General features: G+C 40.8%; 1 protein-coding gene across 5 annotated transcripts in view; it reads left to right on the top strand.

Annotated features, from left to right (window-relative positions):
• Positions 1 to 26330, top strand: part of FAT3 (FAT atypical cadherin 3) — a 671276-nt gene that overhangs the window by 541069 nt on the left and 103877 nt on the right. For 3 of the 5 annotated variants that reach the window (XM_034666166.1, XM_034666165.1, XM_034666164.1), the window contains exons 5-8: positions 1848 to 2162; positions 4596 to 4806; positions 5261 to 5329; positions 13625 to 13764. In XM_034666166.1, coding sequence (XP_034522057.1) covers positions 1848 to 2162; positions 4596 to 4806; positions 5261 to 5329; positions 13625 to 13764 — 735 coding nt within the window. The remainder of the gene's footprint in view (positions 1 to 1847; positions 2163 to 4595; positions 4807 to 5260; positions 5330 to 13624; positions 13765 to 26330) is intronic. The other 2 variants (XM_002920733.3, XM_019801263.2) reach the window with 1 other exon arrangement.

Genomic DNA, 26330 nt, shown 5'->3' with positions numbered 1-26330 from the left:
GGAGAAGCAGACTCGACCCGGTGTTTGAGCCCCGGGACTCTGAGATCATGACCCAAGCTGAGTCACCCAGGTGCCCCCCAAAGAAAGCATTTTTACAGCCACAGGATCTTCGAGCGAGTGGTGAACCCGCAGCCCAGAGGGTCTCTCCTTTCCTTGGCAGCCACGTGGCCAAGGATCCCATCTCAGAGCCCACTGTAGGGCATTTCTTGAGAAGTGATGGGAGGTGATTTTGTCCACACTGAAGACAGTGAGCGTTGTTTGGATTCAGAAAGAGGCTGTTCAAGGAGAAAAGAGAGGCAGGGAAGTGGAGCAGTGAAGAAATCAATGTGTTTTGGTCAACACAACTCACCTGGGAGGATACCATTTTACTTCGGCAGTAACAGCAGAACGTGCCTTAGCATGTCCGGGAAAATCTCAGGAGTCAAAATCCAGCCCTGGCACATATTGGCCCCGACGTGTCTTTTGTGAAACATAACAAACCAATTGGGAAAATAACTTCAGAAGGAAACTTGAGTGATTTCTCAAAGAAAGCAAGAACTCCTATGAAAATTTATCTTAAGTCTATTAAAGCCATTCTCCTAGGCGGCTTGTAAGAGAAACTAAACTACATTGCAGTTCCATTTTGCAAAAAGCCTTTAATTTGTTTTCCCAGGTTTTTGGCCTTTGTTGCCATTATTCCTGTCGGGTTGCTTTATTAGGTGAAAAACTGGATGACCAGGTGCTGTAATTCACTGTTGTTTTTCTCCTATTGGTGCTGAGTATGTCTTTATGTTCCCTCTAGCCTCCAAATATATATTTTGTAGTAATAAGCTGCCTTATTCCAGGTAATGATTTAAAAATGAAATACACACTCTTCCAGGTTTGTGGTCAAACAGAACATTAAGAAATGCCAAAAACTTAATAATGCCTGGCTTTAGCACTTCGTAACAAGGGGACCTCTGAGCCTCTGTTTACTCGTCTGTAAAATGGGAACAAATAAACCTCCACTTAATGAAGAGAGTATTTTGGAAAGTGAATGATACAACGCATGGAAAAGTGCTTTAAAAGTGGTGTCACCCTCTGCATGCAGAAGTATTTCTATGATAGTAATTATTAGCACTGTGATCAAGAAGATTATCCGCACTAAGACTCAAAGACTTCATGTCTGCCATGCAGATTCTTCAGAGACCTCCTCTTCATTTCTCCCCTCTCTCAGTTTTTCTAGACACTCGTAAGGATAGCACCTCAGAGATGGGGAAGAAGTGTCTATCCCTCCTCGAGTTTCCCAGGGTGGGGGGATTATTTTGTTACTGTTAAAAAATGTATTATAACTATCAAATGTACTTACAATGAGCCATCAAAATTGTGAAGCATTTAGCTCGGTTTTCCTTTTGTACGGTGGCAATGTAAAATTCACACATTTTACATGAAAATAGAAAGAAAAAGAAAATGAATACTGAAAGAATTTAGATGGTGATATCATTGTCCAAAAATTAGAAGAAATGCCTATTGGTTAACATATCATAATGATTATGTTGTTTTTTGTGTCTGTGGAGGGGCATACTCTATGCCCACTAAGTTTACATGAGCTAGTACATTTTGTAAAGTTGATCCTATTTTTCTCTCCCTCTCCACGCCACAGCACAATGAGAGCTCTGCCTCCCTCCTACACTTTCACCAGTGATTTCCATTTACTGGATGTCAGGCATTCTATGAAAAGTTATACAATGACCATGAACTACAGGAATAAGAAAAGTTGAGATGCCCTAAGGCACAGAATAGGCCTTTCGTGGGGCAGGCAGAGGGAGAAGTGGCAAGAAAAGTTTCCTCCATTCTGATTGCAAAATGCTTTCTCTTTTGAAACTCAGGTGACTGTGACAGATGGCGGTTCCTCTCCAAAACAGTCCACCATTTGGGTGGTGGTGCAGGTTTTGGATGAAAATGACAATAAACCCCAGTTCCCAGAGAAGGTCTACCAGATCAAGCTGCCAGAACGTGACCGAAAAAAGAGGGGAGAACCCATTTATAGGGCTTTTGCATTTGACAGAGATGAAGGCCCCAATGCAGAAATCTCCTACAGTATCGTGGATGGGAATGATGATGGAAAGTTTTTTATTGACCCTAAAACTGGCATGGTTTCTTCCAGAAAGCAGTTTACAGCAGGGAGTTATGACATCCTAACGGTAAGATTTTTCTGCACCTCAGTAACATTCATGGGGGTGGGGGGTGTTACTTTCTTACTCATGTATATTCATTTGAGTAATAAATCTTTAGAGTAATAAGTACAGCCACACAGCTGTGGAAGGCTACTTTCTGTTTCAGTGATATTTTTAAATAATGAGACCATTTCCTTTGGTTGTGTCCTATCAGCAAACCTCCTCCATTCCCAGTATGCAGCCTGCTCCATCACATACTCAACCACACCTCTTGCAGCCTTAAATCACTTCAGGGTACTCAGCATAGATGAAAACTGAGGGTAGGAGAATACCAGAGTAACATATTATACCCACCACCTAACATATCCTTCACTGTGCCCCCGACACTTCCCAAGGAAAACAACTCTTGTAATTGTCGGCAGTGTGATAGGACATGAATTTAGCTATGAAAATTGTGAGACACAAATCTCAGCTATGCTTATTCTGCATAAGCTGCAAAAGTGAAAAAACTCAAGTACAAGGTGACTCCATTTTCCATTGTTGGAGAATTAAAAAACAAAAACAGAAACACATGAGCACTACCCCAAATAGAGACTTAAAATTCCCATATCTAAAGTGCCAGCCTACTCCCACCACCCCCAAGCACTTTAGAAAGCTAGCACCTATGCCAGAAAGGGCATTGGTCATCCTTACAAGTGATGGGCACTTGCCAGGGTCCCGACAACTGTCAAAAATCAGCGCCATCTGCTCTCCTCTTAGTTTGCAGCCTTCTCTGCTGTATACAGTCAGTCCTGTATTATTTTAAAGGATAGTCTAAGTCCCTTGATTTGTCTTTTCATTCTTATGGTCTGGACTTGGGTTTCTTTCCCTACTCAATAACATATACAGAACAGTGGGTAGAGAAAAGAAAATAATAATAATAATAATAATAATAATAATAATAATGATAAACTGGCCCTGTTTCTACCAGTAGCAGCTCTGATGTAATATGTGTTACGATAGTTGTGTGACAGTGGGAGTCTTTGAGGACTGGATGGATGGACGGACTATAGTGGATACAGTTTGTGCCCCACCCGGATTCCCTTTACCAGGCTGGTGCAGCTATGCCCCAACTGCAGTGAGTGTTGGTTGCTAAGGGCTCACATCTGCCCTCTTCCGGAGGGAATCATCCTTGGCTGAAATTCTTGACCCAGGAGGTTCCACACTCCCACCCCAGGCCAGCAGCCCATAGCCAGTGACTGACTGACACAAAAGCCCAACTCCTTGCCTCCAGGTGGATCCAACCCAGCAGTGCAATTGAGGATTCAGAACTGCCCCATGGAATCAGGCTGAGGTTAAGCCTCAGCTGAGACCACACCCTTATTGACCTTCTTTCTCCTGTTCATCTTGCTTCACTCAGTCCCTTTCTCCTGAGAACACTTCCCCCACCCCCAAAATGATTTGTACTCAAATCCCTGTCTCAGACTCTGCTTCTAGGAAACCTGACCTAAGACATGTATCTTCAAGGGTCTTCCATCTCACAGGAATTTTCTGGGACAAAGTGGTCTTCATGATCACATAGCATTTGGGTGCTGTGAGTTGTCACTGTTTTTAAAGGCTATCACAATTAGCCGTGCACTTATTCATGTTATTTTTAAGATGTGATATTTTAAAATCCTTTTTTTTATATTGATTTTTAAAAATTTTCTGTCAGTGGTTTTTACTTGTTGAACTTGAACCATCATTGAAGTCCAGGACAACATAACAGTTCACCCCGTGCAACTGAGTGTGGAGACGTGCTTTCTTCAGTTCTTATGTAAGACCATAGAGGAGAGTAATTAGTACCCTCCTCCCCATCCCGCTGTCTCCTGGAGCCCATGCTTTCACCAGGAGAGTTCTTTGCCCCTTCAGAGTTGGCGTAACTGAGGGGCTTCCAAGGCAGTTAGAGCAAGGCTGCTGCCTTTCCGACACCTATCCCATCACCCTCCTCGGATTCTGAGTGAACACGGTGCTTTCCCCAGAATAAAGCAGAAGGAAGGAGCTGCACAACGCGAGTGTGTGTGGACACACTCTCATTATTCACACTTAAGGGTTCACAGTGCGCTTTACTCCCTTTTAACATCACCACCAGAGGTATAAGGAATCAAATTAGCTATTCCTACTCATGTGACTATCAGTCATGCCCATAAAACACTGAAAATGGTAAGTGCCACCCTTGTTTTCCAGGTTTTCCCCATCTGTAAAGTTGGTGGTGGTTCAGGTCACCTTCCAGTGAATGTGGTATGGGACCCCCGCCACATGACTCAGTTGTGTCCCCCGATTCCTGAGCACGTTCTCCCCAGGTCTCCACTCCCCCTTCCCTTTGCTGACACTGTGATGAGGACGGATTCTTGGGCCAACAGCAGAGGAGTGACAGACCCAAATTTCCACAGGGATCTGAGCTCTAAGACCTCTTTCTGTGTTCTCTCCATGTGTGAGTAGATAAAGGCAGTGGACAATGGGCGCCCACAGAAATCCTCCACGGCCCGCCTCCACATTGAATGGATTAAGAAACCACCCCCTTCACCTATACCGCTGACTTTTGACGAGCCGTTTTATAACTTCACAGTCATGGAAAGCGATAGAGTCACCGAGATTGTGGGGGTGGTGTCTGTGCAGCCAGCTAACACCCCTCTGTGGTTTGACATAGTTGGTAAGTTCGAGTCCTCCAGAGCAGTACTGGGCAATGTAATCAGTGACTGGAGTAACTAGCAAAAAAAAAAAACAAAAAACAAAAACAAAAAACAAAAAAATATTTAAAAAATTAAAGAACAACCCACTAAGGATTAGTGCTAAGATGAAAAGATGTATAGTGCTGGAATGCAAAAGAGCCAGTAAGATGAATAATCGACCTGTGCTTTCGTTCCAACTCTGTAGCTAAGCTGAACAGAAAGTGCTCTCTGGCTGGATTTTCCATAGTACGTTATTTACTGCAATCTAATGTCTTTCTGTGTGTCATTTAAATTCTATTGTCACACTTGGCTAATCTCATTTCTAAATGTATTGATGGTACTAGACTTGCTGTCCTTCATTTCTCTCTTTTTCTTCACCTTTTTTCTGCATTCTGTTCTTTTTTTTTTTTCTGCTCCCGACTGCCCTGCTTCAAGGTGGCAAGCATGCTCGAGAGATGTTCTATATTCTACAGACAGCTTGTGGGCAGAACTGTTCAACAGAAGGTACCCTTAGTGCAAACACATTTGCTAAAATACAGCTATCCAATCTGCCTTTTACGGTTTTTTTTTAAGCAAATTAAATTACATCTTTCATAACTGCCTGTGACAGGCTCGAGTGCAGCCCACAGATTTCATACGATGCCTCTAACTATTATTACTCGAATCCACTGACTCCTTTGTTTGGGGTTTGATGGGGTTTGGATTGGGGGGAGGGGTTGTTTTGATTTACTTAAATTTTTTTTTCTTTGCTTTTGAGGTAGATGGGCTTTTGGTGGTTTTGTTTTTATCATTTTGTAGGGTGGGTTATGTAACGGGGCCTTTTCCAATTGAAAAATAAATTAAAATTTATCCCAACACCTCTGTTTTGCAGCAGTAGTACCATTCATAGACCAAAAAGCTCCACCAGGAGGGTCCCTGGCTGCTATCCACAAAAGGAAAGGCAGGAAATGGAACCTAGATATATAGCCAGTGAGCGCTTCCTAGGAGAACGGAGGAGAACGGAATAGAGAAAGCAGATGGAAGCATGCGGGACAGACCTTGGGAGCCAACCTTTACATTCCTTGAAAGCAAGCAAGCAAGCACAGCAGGCTGCAAAAGGAGAGGGCAAAACAGCACCCCTGCCCCCCCACACACACACACACAGGCAGGGAGAGGAGGTGCAGGCAAAAACAAAATAGGCTGTAGCTCAGAGGAGAGAGCAGGGAGAGTGTGCCAACCCCGGACCTGACACTGGGTTGAGCCGCAGCTGACTTCCCACGGTTCTTTGTGGAAGGCTGGGAATCCAGAGACCTGGTCTGCAGGAATCATTTCCTTCTGTATGTCCCTGCCTGGATCGGACGGGCAAGAACCTACCCCTCTTCCCAGGAATGGCTGGATCTGGAGAAAGCATTTAGAACATTCCACATCTGTTTTAATGAGGCACAGAGAAAGAATGCCCCCTGGCCTCCAATCAAGCCCCCGCAGAAGGTCCTCTGAATGGGCGTGTTTTCTGCATATTTCATTTGCTGGAATGCCGGTAGAATGTCTTTGTTTTACTTGGTTGGCATTAATCATACCCTCCCTGTACATGGCCATCCTCATTCCGTGCTTTCAACTCCTTCTTCATCTCCACTTAAAGCATTTAAAATGGAACCTCTTCTGATCCGTGAAAGATGTCTTCGAGTCTGTATCTTCTCCGTAGTTTTCAGCCCATTAAGTTTTTATCTGATGCATCTTCTTTCTTAGCAAAACAGAGGGTGGCATGCGTGCGTCACCTCCTTGTCTGTGTCATCCCCTTTGGCGGTTCCTTCACTGCCATTCCCAGTCGGAGTCGTAGAAAACGCATCTCACGTTCTACATGTGTCCCTGGTGCCAGGCCTCCAGGGGCATGTGCAACAGTGATTTCTTTTAAATAGCCCAGGGACCCCTGGGTGGCTCAGTTGGTTAAGTGTCCGACTCTTGGTTTCAGCTCAGGTCGTGATCTCAGGCTTGTGGGATCGAGCCCCACGTCGGGCTCTGCACACAGCACAGAGTCTGCTTAAGATTCTCTTCTCCTTCTGCCCCCCATTCTCTCCCACTCTCTCTAAAATAAATAAATCTTTTTAAAAATAAACAAATAAATAGCCCAGAGAAGAGTGCAGTCAAACCCCAGAGGGCAGCAGGGCTCCTGGCGTGCTGTCCTGAGCTGTGGGAGGACTTGCTGTCTCTCATCAGGCACCGGTTTATCTCCCTCCTCCCTGACACTACAGTTTGCAAGCTCATCTATACCCAGCAGCAGTGCTTCTCGCCCATGTGTGATCCATGCATGCAACCTCCTGTCCCGTGGCACATCCCACTACCCCCCCGCCCGCCCCAGGAAGCGCTCATTTGTACCCACTTCAAAAATCCTCCAAGCACACCTTTCTCTGATGCTCAGTCTGACCAGCCATTTGACCCCAGATATCCAAGTCAGTTTGCAATTCCTCAGCATTCCTGCGTGTGTGTGTGTGTGTGGGGTGTGTGTGTGTGTGTGATCGTATGTAGATAAGCATGCCTGGTAATGCTGCATGTAACCTTACTTGCATGTTTTCATGTTAGCATGATTAGTGCTATTGTGTATTTTCATTTGTATTGGTCCAGCCTCCATTCTTAACCCTTAAGGTCAAGGCCTTTGTCTCCTCATTCCTTCCTCCTGCCCATGCTTCTGTTGATTGCTTCAGGGTGATTGGAATAAACAGTGGTAACCAATGGAGATGCTCCAGGCAGCCGATGCATTAACCCTACTAACGCCTCTTGAGACCAACCAAGACTCCGCGTGACCTTCCACTGTATTCCCAGCCATAGCAACCATAGCACCTTTGACAAAATGAGAACTAGTCCAAGAAGAGAGGGGCAGTTTACAGATGACAACTCTTCCTGGATGGAATCCCTCAGACTGCTCCAAATACATATCCAGGAATCATTATCAACAGCATAGCACCAGTTTTCATGTTTCTCCACCTTTGTGTTTCTAAATGCTGCACTCTTCCTAATCCTCTTGGTGTCAGTGCATGTCAGGGCATGTCAGTGCATAGTTCTTGTAATGAAAACCTACAGCATTGTCCCTCTAATCTAGATGTTTCCATTACAGAGATTTCACTGTAGATCTGGTAACATCTAGCTGAACTTCTCCTACAAATTGAACTTACTGGGCTCGATGCCCAAACAGAACATAATTTCATTTCCATCCCCACATCCAGCCAACAACATCTTGAAACACCGACTCTGTTTCACCGCAGAAGTTAAATCTTTTCCCCAGGTGCTGGGGTTGTTCTCAATATGGATCAATATGGTCCCCCTTCCACCAAATCTCCCTTTTGAGAATCCTTCTGATCAAACAGAGTCATTCTTTTTTTCAACCTGCTGACAATGTCTTTCCCCTTCTCTAAAAATTTATTGTTTTCCTTATCATATTCAGATGTTTCCTTCTCACTTTCAAGATTTCTTGTTTAGTTATCTTTGGCCATCCACACTCTCCTCTCTTCCCTTTTGTAACTGAGCATCTTCCTTGGCCAAGCTAACTCAGAGGGAAAAGATAGGGAACAGTGCTTCCCAATGCTTAAGAAACTTGGCAGTATATTATAATCGAATGCTGGCGTATACCGTCAGCATGGATCTCAAATGAGATCTCAGGTTTAAGTTGCTGTCTTGCTTAGATAAATACTCTGTGACTCTTCTAAGGGAGTCAAAATTTGGTTCCATTACAGACGTAGGGCATTTAAATACCTCTACAAACATTCCAGGTGACAGAGCATACAGCATCCTGGCCTAGCACTCTACAGTTTACAGATGCTATAACAAATGAATTCTCATTAAGTAAGCAGAAATGGTGTTTCTGCATGCCTTTTCCCCTGGAAGTATAGTCTCCTTATTTCCATATTTCCAAATCTACCCGATTCTTGTTTAACTGCATTCCTTTTCCTCCCCCCGTAGTATAAATTCACAAAAACTGTAGCAAGCAAGATCTCGTTCCCAAGTCTGGACCCCTGTACCATGGATCTGCCAGTCACTTTCCTGTTCCTCCAAAGAGACCACTGCTACAATATTACATAGCGAAACCCTCTTCAGCTTCTAGAAACAGAAGCCCTACTTGTAACCCAGTTAAGAAAGCTGTAATTAAAAGGAAACATAATAAAGTTCAGCTGTTCTGTGTTTAAACAGCCCAATGCGCAGCATGTTCCTTCTCTGTGTTAAAAGGGAAAGAAAATGAAGGGAACAAAAATAACCCATAATCCTTTGTGGCTTTATCACATATCTTCACACTTCTCAGGAGACTATGATTCAACCCAGCAGCTCCTTGATTTACATTCTTTTTAATGTGCACGCAATCTGGTTTGCAGCTCATTCCCCATATCTTTATCCCAATGGCAAATATTTGTATGGTAAAGACCACCATTATTACACACTTCAGACAATTCCTCTTCACCCACAGTTTGATGGTGGACGCTGCCACCCACTTTTCTGGCTTTTTACTTGATACTTCAGTTAGAAAAATGGTTTTTCTTGTAGATAGTAAGCACTTACAGTATTTTTGCTTACTTGCCTTGAAAACAATTCTCTGATGGTGCAAGCTAGCACAGAGGTCCAGCTCTAGCCGAAAGACGTGTCCGCGTTGCAGGTACATGAAGATCACATTGGCTCCTAGGGGCTCATAGGTTCCTACAGACTTTGGATTCTGGGCTGCTTCTGTCACATAAGCCTACACCTTTCCTTCTCAAACCTTGTCCCCAAGTGGAGCCATCGCTTAGGGTTGGATCAAGTGGGCAAGTGAAACTCTTTGGTAGCACTGGCAGCAGGCCTGGTCTCTGACTATAGATTGCGTCTTTTCTAATCAGGTAGCCATGTTTCTTTATCACAAATCTCTTACCCAGCCCTCCTGAGAGAAGCCATGTCTGTGTACCATCTCTAACACACCTGCGTATCCGTTAGAGTGGCATTTGTTCAAAGACATTCAATTGACATCAGATGTTTCATTTCTCCTTTTCTTCACTCTGTCCCTAATTTGATCCCCAAAAGCCCTCCCTTTTCTGCATAGCAGCAATACAGAGCAAAGGAGCACATCTGAAGAGGTTTCAGGGAAATAATAAAAAGCCTAAAAAAATACCTTGCACATCACTTGTTTTAATTTTAAACCAGATTCTAGAGGGGATTTTCCTTCCTACCACTGTTTCCTGACCTCTACCCAGCATCTCCTGCCTTCCATATAAATATCCTTTTCAGCCCCATGTTGTGCTTGCTTCATTCCAAGACAGAGAATTATTCGTGATCAAACCGTGATCAGTGTTGAGCATTTTTCCTTAAGTTCGATGTACATGCTGAACTTGAATGAACAGCTTGTGAACGACTCCCTTAATTCATTCAGATTCAGCAGCTCAGTGTTTTGGAAGCTTCTCACATAACACTTCCCCCTTGGTGACTACTAGACTTTGGTTGGTGTTTTTACGATTACACCCAGAGTGGAACAGAATCGTATGCTAGGGGAGGGGCCTGGAAGCTTCTCTAAAGGGGAAGCAGTGGGGTACTCACCTTTGGATCTCATTAAAGGAAGACTTGGCCAGATCACACTCCAGGGCCCTGCTGCCCAGCATATTCAAGCTGTGGCTGCTGGCTTCAAGTATTTTCACTCCTGTCCCATTTTGGAAGCTTTTTAGGACACTCCGAACTGCTAGGTTTAACTTGGGAATCTGATAGAAATCCACCCCTCCTCTTCTGCACTTCGTTTACTCTATTACACCCGTCCTGACCAAAAATGGTCACAGAGCAACGTCCCTGACATGAACTATCTGTTATGTGGGCTGTTCACAACCTCGCTTGTAACCATCTCTGCCGTGCACCCCCAGCAGCAATGCTCAGGCTGTGACTTTTCTAATTCCCCACTTTGTTGACACTCAGACCAGCTCGGCAGTGTCCTCCCCTGTCCCCCCCTTTTGTTGAGCCCGACGCTGCTGCGCTAGCATACTCTGGCTTTGCATGTTGTGTTACTGGCTCTGAGGAAGCACATCTTGTTGAAACGGAATGCTGCTAGCGAAAATGGACCCCTTCCATTTTTTAGACTCACCCCAGATGAATTGGACATGGTTTCCTATGAAATGAAATCACCTTTCAGGCTAAAAGGGAGCCTGAGAAATGAGCCCTGGGGGAGAGATACGGAGTCGTTTATGAAATGGGATGCCTAAGTGGGAGGTTATTAAATTGCATGAGGGTTGATGGTGAACTGCTGGTCTAGGTTCTGTGTCCCTTGTCAGAAATTCATTTTAAAACCGAGGGAAGATTTTGGGAAACTTGTTTCACATGAAATCTTGGTTTAACTAGGAGCACATGCCCTGGAAACAACTACCGGAGGCTGCTTACCATATCGATGGACTGAGAGACACTTCACATACTGTGTTGCAAACTCCCCTTGACCTGCTTTCCATTTGTCTATCTCCCCACCCCTTTGGAGGTTTCTAGTCCAGATATTGGAAACAGTAACGGTGGATGAGGGAGATACACACACACACGCACGTGCAGGAAGGGAGAGAACTATAAAAAAATCAAACCATAAAAGTTGCCAAAAATGTTTTTTCATATGAAAAATGACTAATAAGAAAACACAGTCTATATGCCATTTGTAAAATATGTAAATTTTTTGCCACTCTGCCCATGAAATGATTATGTATTTCAGCACAGGGCCCTGAGGAAAATGGGAGTCTCAGGCCGTGAGAGAGAACACATAGGATTGCCCCATTTAAACGGGAATTGAAACTGAAAATCTTTGCATGTTCTCTACATTTCATTTTCATTATTCTTTAAACGGGAGCAAACCCAGGTTTTATAATTTGCATAATTTCTATTTTGCCTTGACCTACAAATTTCCACCTTCTGAAATAATTGACATTGAAAGATGACCTTTTCCTATATCCTAACCCTGTCTTCCCCACCAAAAAAATTATGTGTTCTCATATTTAAGAAAGTAAACAACCTGGTTAGGAAAACATTCAAAAAATGATTTTAAATGTGATTTAAAATATGAAGTAACACCCACCGAAAACAGCACAGGAAATGGCATTCTACCCTTCCACACAGGTCTGACGTCTTTTATGTCCTTTCTTTGAAACTTTCCATGGCGAAGTTTCTTTTCAGAATGTACCAGTTGATAGCAAATGATTTTTCTTTGCTCAGTAGGATGGTGATTCAAGGTGCTTGAGTCAGCCTTACATTTTATTTCATGTGGTTATCAACAGGAAGCACTCCCTTTGAAAGAGACACTGTGACCGGAGCCTTGCTTCCCTGTTCAGCCCGCTTTCTGCCCCTTTCTCCTTCTCCAGTTCTTCAAAAGATTTTTTTTTTTTTTTGGAGTTAACATTAAGTGCTCCTCAGTAAATCAATTAAAGATATTAATTGGAAGATGAGTCTCTTTTTAGATGAAATCTTTGAAAAATATATCATCTCCAAGTAATTCTGTGGTCCCCCTGTATCTCCATAACTTTAATTAAATGTCAAGGACAATTATGTTCTCTCTAGCAATTAAATAATCTTAAGTGTATATGACAGCTGCAGGCAATAAGTATTTGAAATATATATGACCAGGTTGTTTTTTTTTTTTAAGTAAACCATATGATTTATTTTGTGTCACTGTACATCACATTCTTCTAATTCAGGTAAAATTCTCCTTTCCCTCAAGTCATTCACTCATTTGTAATGGTAATGCCATAGAAATTATGTATGGTGTTGTTCACTGATCAGCAAAATGAAATGCAAAGTATGGTGAACGTAAGAGAAGCCAAGATTTCTTTTCTAAAATATGAAATTCAGTAAATGCACTGCCCCATGTGCTGTAGCTAAATAAAATTACTGTCCAAGAACAAAATTAATTGACATCATGGAATTTCAGACTAAAATAAATAGAGCTTGTGAGTATGTACTGATATTTAATTAAAATCAGTCCAGCATTTGTACCATTATCTTCTCTCCCCGTTAAAAAGAAAAAAAAAAAACTTTCACTTTGGGAAAGATCATAAACCACATTTTATTTCACAGAGATGGGAACAGCTACAGTAATTTCAAAATAACCTGTGTTGTCTTGGTTCATGATACTTGGTCCGACAGAGTGGGGAGGAAAGTTTTTTAAACTTTCGCACTGATTGCTTTATGAGTGATATCGCATAAACTGATGCGTTCTACCTCGTTCCAGATTTCATTTTGTAAATCTCCCATAAGCTTGCTACCTTTTTGGGAGAAAAATAATTCACACTGTCAAGATGGCAAAAAAAAAAAATTTTTTTTTTCTATAAACATCCCAACTTGCAGAAACAGAATTTTTGATATGAAACCCAATTTTTTTTGGCTTTTTCTTATTTTCTAGTATTATACTTTTGTTTCTGACATCTATTAGTGGGAATCTGAACTCTACCAACCAAATGTTTACCATCAATCCTAGAATAGATTTAAGAATGTCTACACATTTTTGTTAATAATTGGACAAATTCTTAGCAGGAAAACCACAAGGGGTGGGAGAGCTTTAAGCTTTCTAAATATTTTACTGAGTCAGTTTATGCTTTACTTCTTGAACATTAGTGCTGAGGTTTTCCTTTGCCATACATTCTTTTTTGTGACATTTGTTATGCGTTGTGGAGACTGTGTTTGGAAATATAAATTAAGTTGGAAATAAAGAGGTCCCATTTAAGATGTACAAAATTGAGCCATAGGGATGCCCGTCAAAAAATATTTCTATATAAGGGCTCCCTTTAAAGCTATATACTTCAATAGATGTAATAACTTCTCAGGTATGCTAATTTCATGTTGTTTTTGTGAAATCATCAGGGGGGAATTTTGACAGCTCTTTTGACGCAGAGAAGGGTGTTGGGACAATTGTCATTGCAAAGCCTTTGGATGCAGAACAGAGGTCCATCTATAATATGAGTGTGGAAGTCACCGATGGGACAAATGTTGCTGTCACTCAGGTAAGATGTCAAATTACTAAATGGTAAGAATGCCCAATGATCTGCTAATGTCAATGGTGAAAGTGATTACAGAATGTGTTGGAAGTAGTAAATGATGTCTGTGGATTTCTACTGTTTTTTTTTTAAAGCATTTGAGAGAATAATCTAGGAAAAGGATTCTATCAATGATATTATATAACTTAGCTGTGACTGTTCATGCATGGAAGAGTGATATGTATTTGCTTCCTGATCGTTGACTGTAGATTTATCTCTTTGACAACAAAGTCACCTTTCCTTGAATTTACAAAGAAGAGGACGTGTATATTGTCTGAGTCAACACACCATTATATGTTTCACCTTTTCACCTGTCACTCTCAGAGATAGAGCTAGACGCACCTAGGAGTCCAAGTTCATTTCACAAACTCAGATGAGTAGGATGTCCAAGGTCACTCATTAAGTCACTCAGCCTTCATTAAGAGCAAGGACTGAGATTTAGGGCCCTGCGTCCCATCTCTCCTTCTAGCCTCTATGCCAGTGGTCCTTCATCCTGGCTGCACAGTGGAACCCCATGGTCATAGGACTCGGGGTGTTAAAACCACTGAGAACCCACCCGCAGAGGTCCTACATGATTCTAACTAACAAGCAGCTAGGGGTGGGGACCGTTGCTTGGACTCTGGCATGTGAGTATTGATGAAAGGGCATTGAGAGCAAGAACGAGGAGAAAATCTCTGGATGAGACTAACACAGTCTGAGATATCAATAGGGGGCAGATTTACCCCAAATATGAGAAGGTTATTTGTTGTTGTTGTTGTTTTCTATTTTAGGATGGGCACAAAAGCCTGTCCTATACCCTTCCATTCTCCCTACTTTTCCTTCCTGTTCTCATGACCCCAGAAGCCATCACTCATCAATCACCGTCCTTTTTCCCGCTCAACTCAAATGTGCCCTGAGACTCTTCAACACAATGTTTCAGGGCGTGAAGATGAAATTGTTGCCAACCCCAAAGTTAGCAAGTGTTGATTTGTTTAAAACGTGATGTAAGCTCTTGTAACTATATAGGTTTAAAAAGGAGAGGGGAGGATTGTTTCATGTGCTGCCTCTTAGTTTGCAGTAGTTTCAAAAATCCGATGAGACTTTCTCCTTTGAGGCTGTGCACAATCACAAACGGGTGGAGTTTTAAAGAAACAGTAGTGTTTGTTTCTACTTTACTTCTTTACTTTTTGCTTTTGCTTACTTTTTCTTTTCCTTTTCATTCAAATAAACTGAAACCCAGAAGGGGGACATCATGTGCATGAGACAAGGCAGCCAGTGTGTGATGAGTCCTGGTCCTTCGACCCATGTCCTCTCCTAGGGTGACTCTACAGCCCTAACTACCTGCAAGAGGCCCATTTACACCTGTTGCACTGGTGTAACTGTTAATAGTTATCCCATTCACTCTTAGAATTGCCCCAGTTGGGACAATAAATTATACTTAAATCTGTTCTGCTTCGGGGATTTTCAAGACTAAAATACAGACTCCTGGAAAGGACACCATGGTTGAGATCCTACGAGATGCGCACCATCTTAAAGCAAGCCCCAAAGACTAATACAAAACAGCCCACTTGCAGTATTACTAAGTCTTTGCTGCTCATTCGCTTTTGGAGTTGGCCATTTCTTAGCCTAGCCAACCTCCACTTTTTAGCACCACTTAAAAACACAAGATGTATTTGAGTAAAGTACAAAGAAAGCGTGGAGCCATATTCATTTCCATACTTTTCTCCAGGGTCTTATAACAAGTGGATGAAACGGTAAGTCAGTGTGCCCAGAATGTTACAGATACACACAAAATATGTTTACAGTGAGTGAATGAATAGTAAGTGGGACATAGTCAGCAGGGCCTACATTGCAGGTATGCTGGATCTTCAAAACACACAACTGATTCGTGTTAACCGAAAAGAAATTATCAATGAAACTTTTCTTTTAGACTTTCATTAAGACCAGATGAGAAATCACTTACCAGCATGTATTCCACAAGTATTTCTTGGGTTCATACCATGTGCTAGGAGCTGTGCTAGATGCCTGAGGTCACAGTGATTCAGAGTTTTAAAACCGATGACTGATATGCACACACTCTTTAAAAATTAACTTGAAAGCATATATTATAAGACTTTGAATGCACACATTGTTCAGGTCCTACTTTGGTTGATTTTAGTTCAGACTAACGTACAGTTAGACTTATCTCCAGAGCAGATGGGAAGAATGGGAGAATTGGGAGTGAACTTGGAGGTTTCCTTTGGCAAGGCCAAGCTAAGTAGGTTAATGAAGGATAGCAAGAGATTTTCTTGCCAAAAGCTTCCAAGTCACTCTGTGTCTCCAGGAGCATGAGCTTCTCAAGAAGTGAGAGCTAACCATTTCCAAAGTATAAACTTGTGTGTCATCATTATTACCCCCAGAAAACCATTACTCTGTCCATAAGACTGTGTTCGGGCCTGAATTACCACCCCCCACCCCCTGCCAGCCTCTGTCGATCCAGCCTCTGCTCACATTTGCCACAGCTCCTCTGACAATAAAGACAGAAGCTGTTCTCTCAATTAGTCAAAGCCCTCAGTATCAAGGACGTTATTACAAAAAATGTTTTGGTAAAGAAAAGGCATTCTAGATTTCTTTTAGAAATCACTAAAGCACGCTCCAACCCATGACCCTAGGCAACGTAATGATTCCACCATCAAACAGATACCCTTCACCATATAACTAAATAAATGGCTTGTAGCCCAAAAACACCTGCTCAGTTTTCCTTTGGGAACTTTTCTCTACTTTGTTCCTTTGGAATCATAAACCATCTATGACAAGGGCTTCAAATCAGCCAGAAACAACATGTTGAATTTCATTTCACAAATGTCAAATAAATCAGAGCCTCGGGGATCTCTGTGTCTACATGAAAACCCTTCCTTCATCCTCATTTTTGTTCTGTTGTCCCAACTTGTAGGATTCGTGTGCCTCAGAGCTACAATATCTGGTGGCAAATAAACATCCTTTTCCTTAGTGAGATTCCCTAGCGTGAGTACAGAATATAAAAAGGTTCTGCGGATTTCAAGTTCTGAAGATTCAGATATACTAAATGAGCACGTAAGCAGATGCTTTTCTCCAGCTGGCGTAAGAAGAGAGGCAGCAAAAGGGAATGTCAGAGATTCCAAATGTGAGGTGATCTGAAACCTCATCGCTAGTTCATGTACGGAGGGGGCAACCTGGCAAGGAATTCATGTAGCCTTGAGGTGCTGAGAGGGGCTCCAGCTGGTAGCCTGCAAGGAAGTGGGGACCTCAGACCACTCACCTCAAGGAACTAAATTTGGTTAACAACCTGAATGAGCCTGGAGCTGACTCACCCCCAGAACTTCCAGAAAGGAACGCATTCCCACTGACCCCTTGATTTTGGCTTTGTGAGACTCTTAGGTAGAGAACACAAGTGAGCCACACTATACTCAAACTTCTGACTTACGAAGCTGGGAGATAACAAATGGGTGTTGTTGTAAACCAAGTTTTGGTCATTTGTTACGTCAGAAATGGGAAACTGTTGGCATCTTCATTTTACAGGAAAAGAAGTTGAGACAAAATGAGGTTATGTAACTTGAGTAGATTAGGGATGAAAGGTGGGTAGCTGGATTCTAGAACGTGCTTTCTCAACCCCTGCCCTGTGCCGCCTCTCAAAACCAAGGGTAAATGTTTGCTACTTATTCCCAAGGCAGGAAGAGAAGCCCACCTGGCTCTAGTAGTTATGAGGGAGATGCTTTTTAAGATTGCTGCCCGGGGAACATAGCGCCCCCTGTGGCCGTTAGAATGTCTCATAGCCAGACATGCATACATGCTGGGGGGAGAGCAAAGTACCCCAATCTCATCAGGGCTCAGCTGGATGACTTTATGCGCTACAAGGACACACATTACCAGGGATGAGAAATTACAGGTTTTAACAACTTTCCCCATACATCTATCAAACCCCTATGAGCTACTGTGCCTTCAGAGCAAATTTAAATAAATCTAGAACATGGCTCTTCCAAAGGACCAAAGGATGGAAATACATAGTAATATATAATGCCTGATCTTTGCATAATGAGACCTAACCAAGCTTCTTTCTTGTTTTATTTTCCTGTCTTACTGGGAATAGTTAAATCAAGTATTATCACTACACTCATTTTTCTAGTGAGAAACTGGCACACAGGTGGGTTGGGTGGCCACCCAGATGTACACAGGTAAAGAGATCCAAACCCACTTTTTCCTTTTCAAGATCAGAGAGATCTCAGAAACTTTCCCCTACACATCTATATATACAGAATATATGATTCATTAGAGGAAGCATTTGGTATAAAGGAAGGAGCACTGACCTTGAATCAGGTGACCCGAGTTCAAGTCATTACTTACCAGTTCCTGTCTGTGTTACCACAAAAAGTAGCTCTGTCTCTGTGAGACTTGACTTCTTCTGTAGGATGGGGATAACACCTTCCATACTTCATGGGTTATTATAAGAATAAAATAAGATCTTTTGAGATATCTTGAGCTCTGTGATGCGCTGGACACATGCAGCTTTTATTATTAGTCTCGTCCTCAACTTAAAATTGGAATAATATCCCTGATAACTACAAAATACTGTGTGTGTGCCTTTCATTGTTATTCATGAAAGACAGCAGAGATATTCATGCCCAAATAATAATCCAAAAATTACATTGATTTGATTCAGGGACTTGTGTGATATGTGCTTTTGTGATTTTAATATGCTTTTCTTATTGAGGTCTAGCTTTGATTTATAAAGATATGAAAATCAGCTTGTATCTGTATGCTCCACAGTCAAACCTGAGATTAAAAATCTCTTTCAGATAATCTCCAAAATTCTTCAGCCCCACAAAAGCAGTTAACTGAGTTAATGAGCTGCAGAGGTTTTCTGCCAAAGAGCATGGGAGCTGAGAGGTCTGACACCTGCATTCCTCAGGTTACCCTTGCCCACCACAGCCATGAGAACTCCATTGTTTTTTCTCTAAGGGATGTGTTGGGAGTTCCTACCTGGCCTCCTTCCTCAAAAAGCAGAATTTGTCTTGAAGATTTGGACTTCGTCCTATCCTTTCCCTCCACCTTACACATGCTTAAAGGCAGGTGACGGTAGGAACGTATCACTTTAGCAAAAGCTGCTCCATGAGTCCCCAGATGAAGGAATTCCCAAGGGATACATCCTTTGTCAAGGGTCTTCGTTTATTTCTTTAGCGTTATCTCCCTCTTAGTAGGTGAAAAAGGAGGTAGCCACAAGCCTCCTTGTATATTTACATTAGGAAAATGCTGGAACGAGTACAATATGTAGAGATGAAATAAAGCAGCAAGGCAACTCTAAGGTGGGACTTTCTGTTTAAAAAAATAATGATGATAAAACTTCACTGTATGTCATAGATTTGTGCCTAACAACTTATGAGGAAATCAATTTTGGAAAATGAATTCCAATTTTAAAGGCAGCAGGGAACTTTCTATTTAGAATAATCCTATGATTAATGTTCCTGAAATGACAACGGTCATGTCAATTATCTCTTGTGTCAGGTAGGATTTCTGTATAGCAAGGCATATCATATTTGCCCACATAATTGTTCACATACATGTTAGGTGCATTTATAATTAATGTGTATATAATTGAAGTACATATGGAAATGGTATAATGGAATGAGTGTAGAATTTGGCTCCGTATGACCTAGTTTAGGTCTGGCCTTGCTGTTGGTACTTTGGGCACACCCCTTAACTTCTCTGATTCTCCTTTTTCCCACTGATACACTGGAGACCGTAAAGTTTAAGAAACGTATATGATATGGATTTATACATTGTTAAATAAACACAAACCAGCATGATTTTTTCTACTTATACCTTCAAAAACAAAACTTGTAAGCCTGGGGAGAATACAAGGGGCATCACCCTTAACATCACAACCATAGAATATTTCAAGTATGGTTTCGAAATGCCAACAGAGGCAGGACAGAGTTTCCATAATTTAGGACTTAATTGGTTGCAATATAAGACAGAGGCCTTACCCTCTAACACACCCCATGGACACTTCATTCCATGAGCCTTTGTAAAGCCAGGCTTTGGCATCTACCCAGACTTGGCTTCGATGAGCCTGCAAAGCCCAGTGTTTGTGGTGGGCAGCATTGAACCCACTCTGAAGAGACTTCCTACATTCAGGTTTCCTCCTGCTTTGATTCCATTGTACTTCCTTCGGCCTTTCAATTACCATTTTGAGCACAACATCTTTGAGAGTTACTTTGCTTTTTTTGTTAGTTTAGGAGCTCACAAATGGCCCCAACTGTGGGAAATAAAAAGCGAATGAGGAAAAGGAAGTCTTTTACAGAGAAACACTTGTTCTGACTGTAGATTAGGCTCAAGCAGAAAGAGGCAAGCTTTTCAGGAGCACATCAACTTTGAAACTTCGTGAAGGTCAGGGCAGCCCTGCCGGTTGGAAAGGCTTTTTTATCCCGTTAACATAACTGCTTCTGTGAACACAAATATTTTAACATCTTGACTAAGTTGACTTGAACTTTTTAAAAGAAAGAATTGGCAATCAAAGAATCTAGTACGACCTTCCCAATACGGTGAAGATTAAAAACAATACCGAAAACTCACAGGCACACTTCTCAGCCCCTTCTTTTTTTTAACTCTAAACTCTAAGCAAATCTTGTTCCCATGTCAGACTCACTCTTTGGGCAAGTCTTCCTGGCACAGAGGTCATAGCACTGCCCTTTGCTCTTCCTCAGAAAAGCACATATGCACCAAAGTGAGTGACAGTGAGCTATTTATAAGAAGAGCCATGGTCTGAACACATTTATTTTGAAAAGTAAATAATTTTCTAGAACGCAGCCAAATGCCTGCATATTACTTAAAGGAAAATTGGTAAAGCTTTTCCTTTAGTCAGTAGTAAGACAAGAAGGTCACCATCTTCACTACTCTTTAACATTGGGTTATAAATACTAGCCACTGCAAATAAGTGAGATAAGGCAATTTGTGTTATAAAAATCTGTAAAGAAGAAGGTAAAACAAATGTAATTCTTCAACATGGACTTCCTGGGGTTTGTACATTTTTGGATATATGAGTTTGGGTGCTTTTTTTTTTTCCCCTTGAGAGAAAGAGAGTGTTTGCGTGCCCGTGCAAGAGCTGGAGGCAGGGGAGGGGCAGAAGAGAAGGACAAAGAGAGAGAATCCCAAGCAGGCTCCACACCCAGCACGGAGCCAGCACGGAGCCAGCACGGAGCCAGCACGTGCTGGAGCTCCACACCCAGCACGGAGCCAGACATGTGGGTTGGATCCCACAACCAGCCAAAATCAAGAGTGTGACACTTAACTGACTGAGCTACGCAGGCACCCCAGGTGCTTTTAATAAATTAAGATAGTCCCCAAATTCAAGAAAACTCAACCGAAATAAAGGAGCTTTTTTTAAGCACTATAAAAATATAAGGAAATAGATCATCATTGATCTAGTTGCTGTCACTATTATTATTACTACAACGTCTAATAGTTTTATCGTTGTCATTGTTAAATTATGCTATTAATATTATGATCATCATCATCTTCTTTATAATCATCATTTTACCTGGATCATGGCCTAAAAGAATAAAATCTGTGGTATCACCTATGTCTAAACTCTGTGTACCAGATACTAAATATTTAACTATGACATTTATTGAGTGCCTGCAAAGTGTCCAGCCCTGAGCTAGATGCTAGGTATACCTTGATGATCTCTGAAATTTATCTCTAATCCCAGAATCAATGCTCTCAGCACCCTTGTGTTCATTCCCTGACATGCGCAGAGCAGCAAAATATTTCCCTGCTACTGTTGAACAAGGTGATGTTCCCTCCACCTTCTTGTCTCAGCTCTCGTACAATATACAAGTGTCCTGTTCGCGATCTATTTAGTGCTACATTTTTTTTTGCATGTTTGTGTTCTTTGTTAGTAATCTCACAGTTTGAAAGACCCCAGAATGTAGTACCGAAGTGCAATCTAGTATTCCCAAGTGCAAGAAGGACGTGATGTGCCTTATAGAAAAATATGTGTATTCGATGATCTTCATTCAGGCATGACTTAAGTGCTGCTGGCTGGAGATTCTCTCCCTCTTCTCCCTCTGCCTCCCCCAGTGCATGTGTGTGCACTCTCTCTCTCTCCCTCTGTCAAATAAATAAATAAATAAATAAATAAATAAATAAATCTTAAAAAAAAAAACAAACCTATATGAGGTAAACTAAAACATCCCTGAAAAATGAAACCATTGATCTGAACAAATGAAAAAAGACAAACTATGTCCTCGGATAGGAAGATTCCATCATAAAGGATCAGTTCTCCTATAGTTAACCTAGACTTTTGCCACAGTGCAATTTAAAATGCTATCAATTTTTTGTCAGGTGCTATACCAGTTGATTATAAAATTCATTTTGAAGAACAACAAGCAAGCATAGCCTGGAAAACCCTTAAAAAAAAAAAAACAAAGAAAAGGCCTAACTTTTCTAATTAAGACATACTGTAAATAAAGCCTTTGTAATTGAAACATTTTTATATTGACATATGAAAAGACAAATAAACCAATGGAGCACAATAGAAAATCCAGAAATATACCATTTGCATATGTAACTTTAGCACACAATAAAAGCCTCTCAAATCAGTGGGGAATTGATGGTCTTGTAAAAAGTGGCATTAAAATAAAGGGAAAGCCATGTGGAAAAAAAAACTGGATCTATTCCTCACATCATACAGGAAAAATTCCAAATGGAGTAGAGATGTAAATGTAAGAAAAGGAAACATGTAAATGCTATTTTTTAAAAATGAGTGTATTCACCTATAACCTGGAAATGTAGAAAATGTTCTAAACTATGACTCAGCGTCCAGAAACAATAAGGGAAAAGATTGATGCATTCAATTCCATGAAAATAAAAATAAATGCTTTTGCACGGTCAAAAAAAAAATCACCATAGCAAAATAAAGTTAAATGACAAAATTGAAAACATATTTGCAATTTATATCACCATGCTTCCAAAAATAAAGAAGGAAAAGGCCATCTAACCCATAAAAGAATGAACTGATATAAATAATTTTCACAGAAAAAGAAATGCAAATGACTCTTAAACATATGAAAAGTTGCTCATCCTCAGTCATAATAAGAGAAAGGCAAATTACAAGTACACTGAAATGCTAGTTTTTATCTATCGGATTGACAAAAAATACAAAAGTTTGAGTGCATACTCTGTTGGCAAAGCTGTGCAACACAGCCATTCTTATATATTGCTATGGGAATACAAATTAATAAAACTTTCGGGAAGAGGAATATGGAAATAGCTAACAAAACTATATTAGCACTTCTCCTTTGATCCAGCACTCACAATTCTAATATAATAAGACCTGGGCATAAGGCTATCTTTGCTCATTCTTTCTGAGAGTGAAAATTAGAAACATCTTACGTGAACATCAATAGAGGAATGGTTGAATTGACTGTGATCCATTTAGCCATTGAACGAGTATCTCTATACTGTTGTGGGTTGATCTTCAGAATATGATAATGCAGTTTCTCAACAGTGACACTATTGATGTTTTGGGTCAGATTGTCCTTTGCTGTGAGGGACAATCCTGTGCATTGTAAGATGTTTAGAAGCATCACTGCCCCCCACCCATTAGATTCCAGGAACACCCCAACTCCCAGTTGTGACAATGAAAAATATCTCCAGATATTGCCAAATATCCCCTTCGGGACAAAGTCATCCTTAATTGAGAATTATTGATATGATGTTAAGTGGCATGACATGTCGGGCTGGGGGAGTCGTGGTCAGGAACATGTATACATTATGTTTATATTAACAAAAAGATGGATAAAATGTAACGTTAATCTTTTAAAAATCATTACCTGGGGGTACCTGGGTGGCTCAGTCGATTAAGTGATCGACTCTTAGTGTTGGCTCAGGTCATGATCTCAAGGTCATGAGATTGAGCCCCATATCGGGCTCCATGCTCAGTGCAGAGTCGGCTTGAGATTCTCTCTCCCTCTGGCTGTGCCCCCCCACACACCCTTTCTCTCTCTCTCTCTCTTTTTCAAATAAATAAATAAATAAATCTTTAAAATAAAATCATTACCTGTAAGAAAAGAAGGGAATAGAATGAAAGGGAAAGAGATAGAAGCTAAACTATTTTAATTATACCTTTTTTGTAAATTTGATGTTGGTAGTTTTGCATATAATATAAAACAAAATTAAATATTAAAACAAATTTGAAATTTGAAAGTAAATGGAAGCAGATGAATTTATATGTGTTGGTAGCACAGCTACATAGAGAAGAACTCTTCTGTGACTTTAAACATACTGATGTGACTATATATCACTAGTGGAATAAATCTCAAGGACCAAAGTATTAAAAATAATATTAAATTGCTTTTTAATGATCATAGTTGTAATATAATTGCAATACCAATATTGTATTGTAATTCTGAGACTCGTGTATTTCACATAAAACAGTGAATAATTTTGATGCTGTCATTGAGCATGAGAAATTTCAGCATGGGGTTTCAGTGTGGAATACAGATATAAAAAGAATGAGATTTAGTAAAAAAAAACATGATGCCCTAATTTTGAATTGGAAGTGTCAGTATGAACTCATGAAATGATTATTAACAACAAAAAAACTGTTGCTGATTCCATCCACTGAAAAAAAGCTAAACGCAATAGCAAATCCAATAGCAATGATCATTCCTAGCACCAGTTTCTAGCTAAAAAGAAATCAGTGCTTTTTTGGAGCGAGAAATGGATATTATAAGACTGGGTCAGAAAATGTACAAGGTGACCCTGGAAAAAATCACCAGTAGCAATTATTAGAAAGCAAAGAAGCTATCAAAGACTAAAAGAATTGTGTCAAAAGGTCTCAAGAGCCAACTTGAAGAGGCTCCCAGTGGCCAAGGAAGGGCCATTTGTGCATCAGTAAGTATGGTACCTGCAATAGACAGAGCCATATCAGCTGTGATTAAATTCATAAGCTCATACTGATGCTTAAAAAAATACTTCATTGTTCACTTTAGGAGGAGCTGGAGAACCAACTCGTTCTTTTGAAATAGTAAATAAAGGGAAAGAATGAAGTATTAATTATGACTTTTCTACATGAATTGTCTTTCAGAGTGACTACATAATTGGAGGGAAGTTCCTTTTTAGGCACTCTTAGTTTACAAATGTGGAATAAATCATAGAATTAAAACATTACCATTTTACATTTTTAATAAACAAATGTTATCTATGTCCTGATCATCAGCGATTGCTAATACCACATAGCAAGGGTGAGAACTAGACAGTATATATATCCAGATGGAGATATACTGTCTCGCCCATTAGAGATATTTGTTTGTCAAAAAAAAAGGAAGAAAAAGGAAATTGAATATGAATCTGATCAAGTCTCCTAGATCAAACTACCAGTTTATAAGAAATACAGGAAGCAGAGGGACATGAAGAGCAAAACCAAGGGGAAGCAATAAGCAAAATATGGAATGCGGCACCTAAAGAGAAACACCCCCAGCAACAACATAAAAATTGCAAGGAAATAAAAGCAACGGAGGGAGAACCTATAAATGAAAAGATAATTAAAGGACATACCAACCAAATGTAATGTTTGGACCTTATTTGCATGTCCTGATTTTTTTAATGTTTCTTTTTATAAACATACATCACACCCTAAAAAATACAGAAATATGAACACCCTGAATATTTAATATTTAATATTAAGGAATTACTGTTTTCGTTGTTTAGGTGCAGTAATGGTAGTGTGTGTGTGTGTGTGTGTGTGTGTGTGTGTGTGTGTGTGTGTTTATTGTAAGGGTCCTTATCTTTTAGAGATACATACTGAAATGATGGGATTTGCTTCAAACTAAAATAGGGAGCAGGTGGGGATGAATAGCTACATATATAAAACAAGATTATCCATAAATTGGTCACTGTCAAAGATGAGCTATGAATAAGTGAGGGTTCATTTAACTATGACTTGGTTATTGTATTTCTATTACTTATTTATATCTGCCTGAAATGTTTTATAAGAAAATGCCTTAGAAAAGAAAACAACCTGGGCACCTGGGTGCCTTAATCAGTTAAGTGTCTGCCTTCGGCTCAGGGTATAATCCCTGAGTTCAGGGATTGAGCCTGCTTCTCCCTCTCCCACTTTCTCTCTCTCTGTCAAATAAATAAATAAAATCTTTAAAAAAAAAAAAAAGGCAGAAAGAAACAACTTGGGAAAGTCATATTTCCGCCATCATCAGTACTATGTTCTTCACTAGGTATCTCCCACCTGAAGGAGAGCCACTGTGTGGGGCCCATGCAGTTGAGCTCTGATTGCTCTGAGGATACCACACCTGTGTCCATGCCACCCTTTCCTCTACATTTTTGTTACTCTTCCCATCCGGTCACTGCTTCCACGTTGCATCCGCTCTAAGGAGCTTATAACAGAACTTAAGATAATAGAAACGTACCAAACCAAGGTCACCTTGTGATCTCTTACATTTATGCCTCAGAGAGTCCAGGGGGCTGTCTCAGCTGTTCAATTAATAGTGAGAATATCGATTCACTCCTAGTTTATGTTCCTG

The sequence above is a fragment of the Ailuropoda melanoleuca genome, chromosome 8, assembly GCF_002007445.2.
Source record: "Ailuropoda melanoleuca isolate Jingjing chromosome 8, ASM200744v2, whole genome shotgun sequence".
In the NCBI taxonomy this organism is placed as follows: Eukaryota; Metazoa; Chordata; class Mammalia; order Carnivora; family Ursidae; genus Ailuropoda; species Ailuropoda melanoleuca.
This window is presented reverse-complemented; position numbering and strand designations above follow the sequence as displayed.